General features: G+C 39.2%; 1 protein-coding gene across 1 annotated transcript in view; it reads right to left on the minus strand.

The window, feature by feature from the left end:
- acsf3 (acyl-CoA synthetase family member 3) overlaps positions 1-15,912 on the minus strand; it is a 39,178-nt gene extending 23,266 nt beyond the window's left edge. The window contains exons 1-5 of the mRNA XM_006780288.3: positions 15,860-15,912; positions 12,668-13,475; positions 9,378-9,533; positions 5,479-5,633; positions 3,830-3,975 (exon numbers count right to left, since the gene is read on the minus strand). Coding sequence (XP_006780351.2) covers positions 3,830-3,975; positions 5,479-5,633; positions 9,378-9,533; positions 12,668-13,387 — 1,177 coding nt within the window. The 5' untranslated portion in view covers positions 13,388-13,475; positions 15,860-15,912. The remainder of the gene's footprint in view (positions 1-3,829; positions 3,976-5,478; positions 5,634-9,377; positions 9,534-12,667; positions 13,476-15,859) is intronic.
- Positions 15,913-16,307: the final 395 nt, after the last annotated feature.

The following is a 16,307-nucleotide window of genomic DNA, read 5'->3' on the forward strand; positions in this document are numbered from 1 at the left end:
GATCAGCTGATCGGCTTTTCTGTCGTGAGTCCGTCTCTCTTCTTAGTTTTTGGCCCACTTCTCACCAGAAAGAGGAAACCAGTGGCTGAACAACAGCAGCACGTTTAAGCTTGATAAGCTGTTGTTAGAATTTATTTAATATTACTTTCAACACCTGGATCCCTTTCTATGTAGCTGACAGCTGGTAACTGTGCAGGGGCGGATCTAGCAAAGTTTAGCCAGGGGGGCCGATAGGGCATGAACAGGGAAAAGGGGGCACAAAGACATACTTTTCTTTCTTATTCTCATTTAAAATCTCTAGCTTTTAATAAATAATTATCTGACTCTTACACCCAAAGTTTTAATCTGATGTAAAATATATAGAAGTCCATTACTGTATATAGTAACTGTTAAGTCTAATATACCCTAGTAAGCTATACTACTTTTTCCTTTGGGAAGATACCATCTGTGCAGTCTGCAATTCTGTTTAAGAAAGATGTTGAATCTCTTTAATTATTCTTGAAAAATAATTTATTTCTGTGCATTTTCCCCCCTGCATCAAATTAAATTTGATTACAACGATTAAGCATCATGAGGTGGAGGGTGGTTCCCTTTTTTTTTTTTTTGCTGGGAGTTTGCAACCCTTTTAGTTAGGTTGCTTAATATTTCTGCTAAGTACTCTTTAAAATACCAGAATAGGGAGGATGGAGTAGGTTTAAGTTTATTAGATTGATCAGTATTGCTGAACTATGAAATATTTTGGGCGCAGTGTATTTTTTACATACAGGTATAACAGAATAGCTTTAGTGTTGTTATTTATTTAAACTTGAGTATAAACTTATACAAAATGCAGGAAGATATTAAAAAAAACAGCTTTATTGATTAAAAAACACACTATATCGGATTCATATCGGTATTGGCAGATATCCAAATTTATGATATCGGTATCAGTATCGGACATAAAAAAGTGGTATCGTGCCATCTCTAATATAAATAAATGAAATAAACGGAATATTTTATGTCATTTTGCAGACTAACATTTGCCCAATAAAAACACCGTCAGGTTTTGAAGGATTCTATCAATTCAAACTGTATGAACTTTGGCTTGGAAAAAGCCACACTTTGCAATCCGTCCCCCACCAAGGGCAATTATAACACTGAAAAAGTGCACCATTTGAACCTATTAAATGTAATCACATCACTGCAGCGGTATCTAATAATAGCATCTAAATGTTGGGCATCAGGAGAAAAATCCTGTAAAAATTAATTCCTTATCTCAAGATCCGTTTTGTCCTTGAAAATGTCTGCAAGTGAAGTAACTCTGTACTTCTTACACAGGTAGAATGAGAATCCTACTACATCCTATTTATCATCACTTCATCCATTATCTAACTACTTATCCGATTTATGGTCATTGGGAATAGTTTATTAAAATAACAGTTTTCAGATGCTAGCACGATTACCCTTAATTCACTAAAACTGAAAATGGATCCTTTTGATTGATAAAAAAGGCTGGCATGTGAGAGCTTTTGTTTTGGCTTTTTAAGGTGGGGAAAAAGCTATGAACAACTGCTTTTATAAGACTGCTGTATCTACACTTTCTCTGTGAAAATACAGGGAAAAAAGCCTGAAAAGTGGGACAAAAAAGAATCAAAGAGATGAAAGGGGCAGCAGCGTGAGATAATAATAAGATGGAAAAAAAAATGAGGATGAACTAATCTCATATGTTTACATCTCAGGAAGGGCAATATGACCTAGAAAGACACTCAGCTTTGTTAATATGAAGAGCTCCCAAAGTGTAAGCACCACAGCAAAATCAGGATAGTTACATGGCCTAAATACAGGAGAGAATCACTAATGAAACTGCTGTCAATAAGTTGTATTAAGAGCTGAAATGTCATCTGTTTAGCTGCTGTGGGGCGGGGGGGGGGGGGGGGGGGGGGGGGGGGGGGGGGAGAGAGAAGAAGGTGAGAGTGAAAGAGAGATACCACTCCACTGCTCTTCTGAGAGTGTTTCCTGTGGTTGCTATTGATCCATTTTAACCTACTTAAAAGGCAAGATAGGAACACGCCGACTCAAACAGGCGCAGCCTCGTGCCTACATGTGCTCACACCGTCATACACACATACAGGCAGACATACACATACACTTACACAAATGCTGAGAGGAAACATCAATAAAAACACAGACCTCTTGAAGCCATTCTTAATAATCACCTGAGAGGAGTCGAACGCAGCCTGCTCGGTTCATGCCAAACATTCAGTGAGCAACAAACAAAACAATACCCTGACAAAACAGGCAGGCAGAGGATTACCAAATCCACTTGCAAGCTAATTAGCTCTACCTGTAAGAGGAAGTGTTGTCTGGGGAACAGGAAAGGAAGAAGACGGTGGAAGAGAAAGAGAGGGAAAGAGAGAGAGAGAGACAGAGGAAGAGGGGATGACAGGAGAAGATGGCAACCGCCACTACTCTGACCTCATTTCCAGACCTTGCTTTTGTTTTTGCGTGTGTGAGGGAGGTGTAGTTGGGATCATGGGGTTTTACCTGACATCACGCCAGAGACAACTACCTTTGATTAAAGCACAACGCGTGAAGTTGAAGTACTCACTCAAACTGATGAGGGAGGGTCGAGCAACATCAGAGGTTTTTGGATTATATGTGAAGAAGAACACAATTTTTGAGAGCATTTTCAAAGTGTAGTATAAACCAGGAACACTGGCTCAATTAAGCAAGGTTTGCTTTTTAAATTATTGTTATTTTATGTCGTTCTGTTAAACCACACTGCCTTTCTATGTTTCCAGGATACAGATTTCTAATATATATGTGTATAATTTTAACATAGAGTGGCAGAAATGAGTGATTGCAAGTTTGTTGATTGATAATCATACGTTACCAAATTGTAAACAGCAATGTCAACTCAATGTAGAGCTTAATTACTACACACAGGGAAAAAAAGATAATTTACCCTCCTTCCTACAAATCTGAGACATTCGTTTTAGAAGAGAACAACATCCACAGCCACAAAGGCAACCTTGGTTGACTGCCAACCAATCAAATATTCATCATCAATGAAACTGTGACTGACAGACACACTGATGGCAGTATGCTTGGCTAGTTATGCTGTACAGTATCTCAGTATTTGGCACCAAAAGATAAATGCACCAAATTTTGGTGGAGGTTTGGCCTGATTTAAAAAGAGAGCAGAAAACGCTGCCATTGGTTTGTCATTAAGGGTTTTCAAGCCTGAGAAAAATGCTGATAATCAGATGCCAAACCGATCTTTAAGAGGTTATCTGTATGGCCTCATTTCCTGCCATTGCTTCAGCAGCTGGTTTGTAATCTGACCATATTCTGCTTGGAAGAGCACCAAGACCTGCATTTTATTATCAAGTTAGTATTTTGACACCTGAGGTTTCACAACTTTATCATTATGCAAAGGGATAAAGGACTTTGAGAAAAAAAAACATATGCAGCTGGCACCCAAACTATACATGTATCCGGTACTGACTTTGACATTCTAGATAATTTTTTAGAAGATAATTCAGAATACAGATTTTTGGATGAAGCTAAAATTGTGCAATGCAAGTTTATCTAGCTGAGTGGCTCCAACCATTGTTTACAAAACTCTGAAACAGTGACACGTGGCAGATAAGAAGATAGTGGTGCAAAGTTAAGCAACGTGCAGCGAGTTGCTGACTTGTTTGTGAAATACTTTGCCGGAAAGTTAACTAATGATCCCATGACTTCCCTTTTTAAGATAAGTAACACACATACACATGTAAAAACATATTCTTTCTTTACTCATATGTGTGTAAGGTGTGAGAGTACAAGTGCATCCACTTAGTTCAACCTGGGACGCGTGGGCCCTTGAGAGGGTTGGACAGCGCCATGCCGATCTCAGTCATGCCGTAGCGTTCGAGGAGTGTGTGCCCGGTAATCTCCTCCCAGCGCTGCAGAGTGGGAAGCGGGAGAGCAGCCGAGCCTGAAACCATCAGCCTGGAGAGAAAGGGACGGGCATGAGGGACACACGCCAAAAAACACATCTGCAGTTTATATTTTGCCTGAAAAACCTGTGTGAAACATGTAAATGGCTAATTGTTTGCTAATTAGAAACATCAATTTTTGTGCATCTTCTTACACATCTCCAAGGACCTGATTTGTGAGAGTCAGTAAGCATAGGGTTGTGCCTCACAGTATTCTATAAACTGCAGACTGTTTATGGAAAATATACAGAGTGCAGCATGGGAGAGATGATTGGCAGCACAAAGGAAGCAAAGTAAAAACACAGATGTTTTTACACACTCTTGTAAAAGAAACTGTGGCAGTGAAAATTATTAAGAAGCAAAACATGTACTGGAAATGTGGTGTGACATTAATACACCATCCACAAAGGTCAAAAGATTATCAAGTAGCAAGAAAACATAATAATGTAATAATAATGCATGCCACGAGTGCATACACACAGAAAGGTGACAAATAAATTACAAATGAAAAGAACTACAAGTGTCTCAGGGCCAAAATAAACTTTTAAAAACAGGCTTAATGCTTCTTGGGACTGACTTTGCTTCAGGTTTGAACACTTCAACACTTCTGGGGAGGTGCACAGTCTGACACGCACGTCAACCACACCTTCATGTGGTTTTCAGCTCGGTAAAAGGAGCAAAGATGGCAAGAGGGGTGAGTCGGACAGGTACCTGCTGTTGCTCCAAAAGCAGCCGAAATTGTTAACTGTGGTTTGATGCATAGATTTGGTTTAGACACCTCCACGGTCAACAGCTGCAGCTGCATCAGTCATTGTTACACAGAATTGCTGAGGTAGTTGAAGCACTGTAAAACTTCAATTTGTCTCACAAATGAACTTTATTTTCCAATTTTGCTTTTTTGTCTTCTTTGAATGTGAACCGAAAACACTGCCAGGATAGGGTGATGGTCAATGGGCCCAATTGCTAATCACTAATGCATCTGTCAGTTAGCTGAGCTACTAACATACAGATGTTTGGAGCCCAGGGACTGGCTTACAGCCAAACGTTTGTGCTGTCATATCCTGCTCTGTCAGGTAAAGTCAACTTCAAGTTGAAGGAGTTTTCACCAAAAATATTCTCCATCAAAGTCATCTGGACACGGCTGTCTGCACATACATAAATACTAACAGGAATGATGAAGAGCCCAAAATGAACGAACTCCATAGCAACATTAAATTTCCTCTTTAAATTGCCTAAAGCATCCAACTATTGGGTGATTAAAAAAGATGATAATCTCCCAACTGATGACAAAATGCATTAATATTAACTTTAATTAAGCTCTATACATCCCTGTGAAAAGGACATTTAGGAAACACTGCATAAAAACCATGCATTAAACCATTCAGTGCTACATTATATTTGCTCTGTTCTTAACCATTTTGCCACCAATCAATATGTACTCATATATACATGGAAGTATTCACAAATACAGCTACTTGTGAGTAAAATCTTGTGGCACAGATTGCACAACCAGTACCTTATTCTCTCTTTGCAGACTGCTTTGACAAAGTCCTTCACATGAGGCTGTGTGAAGTGCTGATCATAGTACTGGATCAGCTTAGAGTAAATAGTTGGCACAGCCATGAACACATTAACCATGGGAGCCTTGGAGCTCAACAGCATCTCCCACACCTGTGGGGGGAGAGAGGGAGAGAGATAAGCACAACACATAACTGAAGAAGGAAGGAGGAGGAGAGATAAGGAAAATAAAAGCAGTATATCTAACAGTGGGGCATTGCAGACTAAATTATTAAATCCAGATTCATTCCATTAGTTTTAGAGGGAAAAAAAGTGAAATTTTTTCATTTATTTGATGTAAATGGCAGAATAAAGTCCAGACAGCAGCCTCATATTAAACCTGTCAACATAATGCAGAAAAAAGACAAGCAAAAAATGCCCAGATTTGTAAAGGTCAGGTGGAAGAAAATAGCCGGCTGCCCCGGACTGGAGCGGTATTGCCGGCCAGTTAAAAGACCTCGTGTGCAGCTACTTTTGACAAATGTGCTTTTTGACTGCCACAAAAGGAGCCGCTCCCATCCTCAGCTGTGTCAGACATGCCGCCTTCAACACAGGCAGGCACTAATGGACGCAAACATGTGTCGCCAACTACATGCACATCTAAACATACTGTATGAAAATCACATAAACTCACTTGTTCAAGGACAAAGTCATTTTACACACCCGGCCCCACCCACTCAACCTCATTCCTCACACACGCTCACACATTGCAGTCGACGGCAGAAGGATAGGACGACAGCATGAATTAAATGAAGGTGAACGACGGCTTCTCTAAGTCACTCCCCCCGCACCACCGCCCACCACCAGTGCCCCCCTCCAAGCTGTCTCTCCTCTCAGGCTACTCGATCTCACTTCTTCTTCATTCATTCTGCCTCTATTTTCCAAGTGCTCCGTTTTCACTCTACTTTCATCTCTGACCCCACATCCTCCCTTCATCTCTCCCCCCCCTCCTCGTCTCTCACCCCCCTATCTCACATTCACTTACCTTCTCTCTCCATTTCGTAATTTCCTGCTTCACTGCCTCTGCAGTCTCTCTCTCTCTCAGACACATACACACCTAGACACATACTCACACACAGAAAAATGCACTCTCTCCCATCATTGCGCTCACCTGGAGTAACACCACATCCTTCTTAATGTGCCAGCAATTTCTAAACTCTTCCTTCCACTTCTCTTTTGTGTGACCCTCACATCACAGACTCACCCAATCTATTATCTACTAAACTATCTTCCAATCACTTCCTCTGCCTCTAATAAAAACACAATTCAAACACACAGACAAATACAGCTAAGATGATTAAGATATGTCAACAGTACAATTTAATCAAATCCCAATCCAGTCTCCCAGAATAACGTTACAGGCCGATCTAAAAATTGCAAGCAACCTGCGGTTCACGCAAAGAGATACAGAATAAAAGTTTGAAGAGAGAAAAGGATGATTAGCTGAGCGTGCCCTGACCATACTGGGTGGTGTCTATCAAGTGCAGTGAAGCGCTCCCACCAAGCCCACTCTAGGCGGGAGAGGAAGGCAATTTATGTCCGTCAAAGAGCTGGCCTCCACCTAGGGGACAGGATGTGGTGAGAACCGAGAGCTATGGCCTGCATCCTAAACAACTTCATGTGCCCTGCACTCAACGTAAGACCCGAAAACAGTTCTTCCCGAGAAGGCCCGATTGTTGAATGTCAACGTGCCAGCAGTGCTGATTCCTAAAAACTGTCAGGTAAGTTCACTCAGCTCGTCTGTCTCAGTAAAGAACATGTCTTTCAGTTTTAAAGTTTTACGTACTGGGAAAATTTTTTAAATAATCTGGTCCTTAGTGGGGCTAAACTCACCTCAGATGAGCAACAATATATGATCTTCAACTGTTTCATTTAAAAAAAACAAAACAAAACCAAACAGCAGAATCAGTGTGCGAAAAACTAAGCCCAGCCTTACAAAACCACAGGAATTAAGAGCATAAGTAGCAGCCAGATGCTGCTAATCAAATGCACTTGATTAAGCAGACATTTTGGTAGCTTGCTGGTCTGGAGCATTCAGGTGTGTGTTAACACAATGCCAAGGTGGGAAGACATCAGCAGTGATCTTAGAGAAGCAACTGCATCGTATTTTAATGTTCGAGCATTTCACTGACCTTACAGTGGAGCAGACCTTGTTTTAATAGCCAAGTCATTAACATAGTAGTATCAGCTATGTAGTTAGCTAAGTTTTTAATTAGTGTTTGCAGGTTCCTACAAACAGACAGCTTTTTTATATTCCTCGTGGATAATAGCTTCAGCTGTAGGCAGATTACCACAGTCCTTGACAGCAGTGTCACATTATCGGTGTCGTAAATGCTTCATGTGAAGCAGAGGTGAAAAACATCAGTGTTCAGGTTGCCAGTGTGTCTGAATTAGCAGATAATAAAAGTTCCTGCTATTGACATTGATAAGTAGTATCAGTTCTTATATAAGACTTATCCTAATAGTTGACTCTTCCTAGAGAAGGCTGACTGTAACAGAGAGCAACCTGCTATACAGAGTGGCATATGGATTCTTACAGCCAAACACTTTCAAAATGCTTTATCTGTCTGAACTAGACAACTGGTGCATGAAACATTATTTCAAAAAAGTCAATTTCACTTTGAATTACAGAACAGGCAGTTGTGAGTATTTCCAAGCAGCATTCCCATCAATCAGGCTACTTAAAAAAATGCCCTTGCCTGTTAGAATTTAAAAATTGATGCCTTAGCCATCCCTCTTGAGGAAAAACAATGACAGTAATATTACATTTGAGTAGTTGCTGTGATGAAGCAGTCAATAAGAAATCAAATAAATTTAAAAAAAGAAAAAAAAAATCCGAGCAATGCTGTTTGAAACCCAGGAACGCTATCTGCTCCCGTCAGTCTAATACAGTATACTTGAAAAAGACTTATCTGTGATTTACTTGATCACAATTCCTGCACTGAAAATTCCCAACACTATCTCCAGGCAAAATCAGAAGAAAAGAAATCAATGCTGGCCTCTGCTGCCTAGGGTACCCTTCAGAGATCTTAGGGGATAGAAGACGATCGATCACTTCATCAATGTACTGTAACTTCAGGAGGAGGAGAATAAAGGCTCTCTTTTTTCTCTGAAGATGAGAGAAGGGGTTTTGTGGTTTGGCACACAAGGTCAGGGATAACAGTTGAATACTGATAGCTATATTAGTCTAGCAATACCCATGTTGACAGATACACATTTTCTTTAAGGTCGTTTCTTTTTCATTCACCTTAAGTGTCATGAAGTGGTAGACTTCCTGACGTACAAACAAAGAGAGCAAAAAACAGAAAGGCACACACACACACATACATTAAAAATTGTGCATTTACACTTCAATACAGCTACACTTATATACACACACTTAGCACCCCATCTTCCCCTCCCTTCTCAGGGCCAAACAAGCACTATCATCCTTCAATGTCAGCTCATCGATTGATCTGCTGCTTAAGCCCCTGCCGTGTGTCGGCATTGGTCAGATACAAAGCCACACAGGGCAATTCATCACTGAGCCCCAAACACTTAGTTTTGACAGTGTGAGAGGGGGAAAGAGAGGGAGATGCAGACGGAGGGGAGATGAAGCGAGAAGAGAGGAGCAAGAACAAAAGAGCAAAGGGAAAGGGAAGCACCAACTGAGAAAGAGGGATTCATGTGGAAAGAGGTAATGGTCTTTTTTAATCCATCAGGGTTGTCTGCAGAAGACCTCTCAATCTGAAAACTGTCTTTGCCTTATGATTAAGTTAGATGGAACCCTAAAAAAAGCCACTTTTGTTCACGGGGGATAATAAAAGATACTGTGTACTGTGCCGAGAGACAGAAGAAGAAGAAGAGTGCATCTCTGACCTTCTGAGGATGGAATTCGGGAAGCATGACACAGGTGGCGCCCACCCAGAGTGGGCACAGCAGCTTGTTAACGACGCCATGAACGTGGTGGAGAGGCAAGGTGTGCAGGATGACATCATCTCTGGACCACGCCCATTCTGAAACCAGACACTGGACCTGAGGGGTGGGCCGGAGCGGGTTGTTAAGATGTCATATTGTCTTTACAATAAATTACCTCAGTCAGCTTTCACTGTTACAGACATTTGTTACAATGATCTCCCCTAAGCTGTCATTTGGTGCACTTCCAGATGGCAAAATTGATTTTTGTAACTTATTTGAATTCTTCCCCATTGTCACAGTGTGCTAAACGAGAGGAGACCAACAACAGCGAGCTTCAAATAAAAGGTTTTATCCTCAGTATACATGTTGCTGTTAGTAACAGGAGTATCAGGATCCCTGTGTTTTAACAACCTTGATCTTGATCTCTTTTATTGTATTTGTTTTGTTTACTGCATTAAAATTGGGGAAAATAACTTTTAAAAAGCCATTTTATTAAAAATAACATAAAATTATGTGTCTGATTTACTGTATTTTTTGTGATGTTGTTTACTTGCTGAACTTTTGGCACCCAGCTAATTTCCACTTGTGCACGTATGAGGTCTGACAAAGTCAAGAGAGCCCTGTGAACCTGGTTACAGCCAAAAAGCACAATAATACTAAAAATCATTATAACCTAACACCACTCCACTCCACTGAGGTGGCTGCTGGTGTAGAAATCTGTATACACCTCATCAACAGTATTTTCTCCCTCTGTGCTGGGCAAACAAAACACAAAAAAGAACAACATATTCTAAAGTTTATCATAGTCCATAAATTCTTTGACACTGACACAATTTTATAATTTTTGTCTATTCACATCACCACAGATGACCACAAATGAGACTGAAGTGCAGATTTTCATCGTTAAATGTAATGCTGTCCCCCATTTTCAGTGACTCAAATATAAGTGGACAAACAGACATAACACCGTGTTGAGCTTTATTAATATTGAATTCTGAAAAAAGGAAAAGCATCTATTTTTTAGTCTATTAACTTTAGCTAATTATAAAAATGATTATTACTTTCCATAATTCTCTTTTTAGTTTGATTTGCTCAAAACATTTCATTTGAACGAAACTTTTTCTTATATGATGCTTCAACACTGAAACTAGGGCTGTTTGATATAACATATATATCGGATGACGATATAAAAACGTCTATCGTTTCATTTTACGCTATAGTTTGTTTCGTGGTGTCACAAAATAAACTGTTTACGGCAATATTTTTTCATCGTTTTGATGGTCACTGTAGTGGCTATATTAATTTCTTAAAGTTCTCTCTTTCTCTTATATTTAATATAACCACATAACAGACGGACAAGCGCCTGTTTTTACGCGTTGTCGTAGCAACAACGACGGTAACAGCATCGCGTGTCCGCTTATGTTCCACATAAACCTTTCACAATAAAGCTCAAGATCCTGTTGAGACTTTTCAAAATAAACTGAATCACGTGAAACAGCAGATTATTTACGGAGGAGAAGTAAAAAGAGCCGCCAGGTGCTAAAAAATAAACCTTAGACTCAAACGTTAGAACAGGCTTTTCCCCGCAGCACGCCGTGTAATAAATACTCACAAAGAAAACGGCGGGCGTTACAACTTATGTCTAAAAATGTATAGTTTCATGCATCGGTTAAAACACTCGACTCCAGCTACATGACGCGCAGCTGGAAACACTTCCCGCAAGACGAGCTGCCCGAGATTCACAGAACTTACAGAAAATATTATATATTTGTGATTTATATCGTTATCGGACGATAGAATTCTTATATCGGGATATGAGATTTTGGTCATATCACACAGCCCTAACTGAAAGGCAAAAACATTTCCTACAATCACTCTAGTAATGAAACCATCAGACTAAGGACCGGCTTAGCATTAGATAGAAATGGCCACAGTCATGTAAACAATACACACACGTAATTTTTAAACTATGCCACCAAAAGTATTATTATTTATTAATTTTGTTAAAATGTTTCAAGGTCTAAACTTTGTGAAACCAGGACTTAAATATCTTTAAGGTGAAAAACATCTAACTTCATATTCAGCTTATCTATTATTGGTTATATTGACACAAATCTCAGTGAGAACATCACAAAACTAACAGATCTATAAACTGTATCTATGATTTTCTTCTTAAATTAAAGAACTGTTTAGACACCCCCAGGAGACATAATCCCTGATTAGCATCACCCTCGTTTTTCCCCCACTGTGCTTCCTGAATAATCACTAATTTATGCCATTAAAGATCTCCTGAAGTTTTTCTGTGCAATTTTAAGTGAAACTGACCTACATGCCTGGCAGTGTGGAAAATTAAATCACTCTAAAAGGAGGCAGAACTTCGCTTGAATCTGGTCGGTCTGGAAAACTGAGTGAGTGAATGATTAAGTGAGTCTGTCTGGTTTTTTGTTTTTTTGAGAGGTAACGTCAGGTATTTTTAAAAAAATGCCTGCAGTGAATGTGATCATTAAGGTGCGCTGTGTCCAACATATTGAGCATAATTGTATTTAAAGAGATGAGCATCATGAACAGTGTCAGAGAACTAAATGCCATCAGGGCAAAAAACAAAAGACGTCTCCCGGTCGTACATGGCTGCTGGCTTGTGTTATGGCTCTTTGAATCATTAAATTAATTCTGACATTTGTGTACATGAGCATCACCAACATGCATGTAGAACACTGAATCTGATTGCCTGTACAAAATAACGTAAACAGAAATTTACCTTCACGTCTCCCCACCTCAAAGAAACTTTTATTTTCTATGAAGTCACATTGATGGCCAAAAACATCAAATGATTTAAACAGATGCACTTTTGTAGTTTAATGCCAAACAAAATTATTCCTTCCTTCCGTCAAATGTATTTTTTCCCCAATAAATGAAGCTTAATTAACCTTTTCTTTGTTTAAAATGACTAATTTTCAGTTGTATAAATAAAACTGAATTTACAAAAGAAAAAAATAATCTTTCCAAGCAACAATTATGAAATCTTACAATAAGATAGGTCTTATTTTTTATTGAATACTAAAAACCATCTAAACATTTAATAAATAACTGACATAAACTGATTTTAGTTGTACATTAACATAGCTTACAGCAAACCATGAATGCACTGTTAAAGGTCTAATTTAAGAGACCCATAACCCTATGATAAAAAAAAAAAAAAGCTAATAGCTTAATTTACTTTGGCTCCAGTGTAATTAATAGACATAATTTACCATTGCTTGGACGCTGCCGTGTGTATGCAGAACCCCTTTGGGTCGCCCTGTTGTTCCACTGGTATAGATGATCATAGCTGGTAGATCAGCCCAGTCTGTGATGGCTGTCTCCTTCTCCTGTGCATCTTCCTCACATAAAGCATCCAGGTCAGAAGTAGGGGGCAGCTTCAGACACGGCAGCCCGACCTTCTGTGCCAGAGGTTCGAGGGTTTCAGTGTAGGAGTCCGCTGCCAGCAGCAGCGAAGTCTGGGAATCAGAAATGATGTACTCCAGTTCTGCCGGTGGGTGTTTTCGGTAGAGTGGCACCGCCGTCCCACCACTCATCCAAGTGGCCCACTGTGCTACTGTATAGGAGGCGTCATTAGCACACAGGAAGGAGATGCGTTTTCCTTCCAGACCTCCAAAGTCTGAGTTCAGAGCTGTACCGATTCTATTTGCAAGACCTAAACTACGGCAGTACAGCTGCTTGTAGCTGTGGCTACCATTGCTGTCTATGACTGCAAGCTTTTCTCCATACACTGGAGCTCTGGCAAACACCGGCTTCTGGTTTAGCCTTGATGAAGGTGCTGTAGTCCAGCTATGAGCCCTTCTCAGACCTGCCTGTCTTAAAATCCATTGCCCTGGCTCTAATGGACAATAAGTTAAGGAAAAGGCAGGTTTCCAGTGCGGCAAAGCCCACTTCAAATAGTGGCAAGCAGCGGTTATACATCCTGGCAGCATGTTTGACTTTTAGTTGTTTATACTCTCCACAGTTAGAAGCTCATTACGGCTCCATCATCAGTATCTTACATCTGCTCGTAGTGAATATCTGTGGGTTGAAGTGAAAAACATTTGCGCTTAGTTTGATGAAGCAACACACAAAGTCATAAAGCCAAATCTGTATGATTAACTTTGATCACCAGGGATTCTTTCTGTGACAATTAACCACCTGATTAACCACTAGTTTTGGGTTTTTGTAGATCTGCTGGTTGATGGTTACGAATACAAAACGAGCGCACTGATGTGGTCAGCTTGATAAAATAAATAACTGTTTAATTAAGCAACAAAGAAGATGATCTGGTTCCACCAGTGTTTCAATTTTTCATATATTTTTTCCAAAATAATTACAGGAATCACTCAGAAATGCAGAGAGTCACTGGCTGAATTACATCAGTACTACTGAGCACCGTTTCACTCAGTGCCAAAGTTTGGTAGCAGAACACATCTGGGATAGAGGAAGAAAGGGAGTGAGACCATGTGGCATCACTCAAAAAACACACAGGACTTTAGCACATCTGTCACCAGCGTATAAGAAATTGAACCCGTGAATGATGATAATGAAATTTTTAGTGAGACATCGACATTTTCTTCAGATCATTAATTAGGCAGTTGGATCGGTTGTTGTCAGAGAAACGGGCCTTTTTTCACTGTGTTGGCTGACATTTTAACGTGGCATTTTTACACTGGCTGCACTGAGATTTTTTATCAGCCTGGTATTTACAGTAAACAAGCACGCTGTGTTAGATAGTGTGTCTGCAACCTTAGTATCTAAGCATAGACAATGCTATTTAATATTGTAGCGTGCAAGAACTGTGACAGTGACATGAGCCTCAGACACTATCAGACAGTTTCAAATGGTGTTGGTTTGACGTGTAAAATGTTGTGAATAAACAAAAAAATGCTTTAACTGAGAAGTTTTGACCCATTTTGTGAGATACATTTTTGAATGTATTATTTAAAAATAAGTAGAGTACTGAAAAACACGCTGTGAAACCGCAGATGCTGGACAATTTCAAATACCTGAGACTAGTAACACAACCACTCTTATAAAAAAAGCTCTGAATGACTTTTGTCCTGAGGCCTTTAATCCTCAGGGACTTGTACTGGGATGTGCAATGCAAAAAATATAACTCATAAAGGATCTATCTCATTCACACAGCAGTCTGAGACAAACACACAATGAACATTATAACCTTTGTACTCTATATAGTTAATGCTTTATGGGTCATTCCATGTCAGCTGACCGAATACTTTAAACTACAAGACTATACACTCTGGGATCATGAATGCTGCCTGAACATATGAATTAAACTAATATTAAACTAAACATATGACTCTTTCTAAAAAATTATTTATGGGAAGGGGGACTGAACACCACCACAAGTTTTAGACTACAAGACAAAAGCATTTCTAGATTTTTTTTAGGTGGTTTTATGGAATACCACAATAACTTGTTTTTTTGTCATAAAAACAAGAAAACATGACGAAAAATATATTATTATTAATCAGGCAATACGAAACCTAATTCATGTTTTCCTATGAGCCAAGTCAGAGAAATTATGGAACATTCACACACTAAAACTATTTTTTTCTTTTCAGGAACGCAAATAAATAACAACTACAACTGGAATTAAAAATAACAATATTTTTTTCTATTTTTTTTTTTGTAAAACTATGCTTGAAAATTCATCAACAATAATGACATATTAGCATAAAGAACTGATTTTGATTTGATCTTCAAGAAATTATGATTTGAATAGTTTCATGGTACAGAGTGCACCTCATATGTGGAAATCAGTGTTCCCAATTTCAAGGCCTGGGTGTTTTATATTGAACTTTGCTACAGATTTGCTAGATTTCACAGATTTCCCGTCACAGTAGCGGATATTTAACCGAATACTTAAAATTACTCAAGGAATTCTCTAGATGTATCTATTTGAAATGGCTCCAACGAGTAGAAAGAAAAAGCTTGAGAAATGACTTCTCCAGGGTGCGGATTTTTCTAAAATTCTAAAAATCGGTCAATTAAGCTTTCACTGTTATAGTAGTTACTTAACATATTATTTTAAACATTATTTTAATAAATGATGAACAACAGCGTGACTCTTTAATAGCATTAACATCTTTCAGTCACTTGTCGACTTAAACAGCTTTAAACAGCAACACCGTGAAGTTACAGGAGGACGGACGATGATGAGGATGACCACCGACCGAAATAACCTCTTCATCTTAACGCCACTGTGTTCAGTCCAGGTGACTCTGAACGTCTCTGACTTTCACTTTATTCACCGAGGACAGGTGACCGGACATCAGCCATGACATGAACGGTACACCTCCGCGTTTGACGGCTACAAACACAACGATATCTCGTAAAATAACACCCAGTTTCACTGTCTACACCTTTCTCTATGAACTATTTCACTTTCACCTTACCTACAATAACAGTCGGCATTTCTTGAAGTGAAGGACAGTGCCACGGCATTAAGCGTCCGGTTTGAAACAATAGTGGTTTAAACAGTTCCCGTCTCGTAAGTATACAGCACAAAGCCAGTTTCTGCAGGGTGGTTGACACTTTAAATACGCAGCTTTAATAACCCTTGAACAATGTTTTAAATGATTTAAGATCATCTAAATGATTAAATGATCTTACTTTATTAGTCTACAAAATAAAAACTTACATAAAATAAAATGACAATCACACATTCAAAGCATGTCTGGATATAGCAACGCAAAACCTATGATCTTGTCTCTGCCTATCACTGTACTGCTGCTTTAAAACTCAATTAATTTTCCCATTTTGGTGATTAAAGTGGCAAAACAATAATAAGAAATGAGTTAAATATTGGGCCAACAAACAGCTAGTTTCAGATAACTAAATCCT

This window comes from Neolamprologus brichardi, chromosome 1, assembly GCF_056152115.1.
Source record: "Neolamprologus brichardi isolate AB-2024 chromosome 1, ASM5615211v1, whole genome shotgun sequence".
NCBI lineage: Eukaryota > Metazoa > Chordata > Actinopteri > Cichliformes > Cichlidae > Neolamprologus > Neolamprologus brichardi.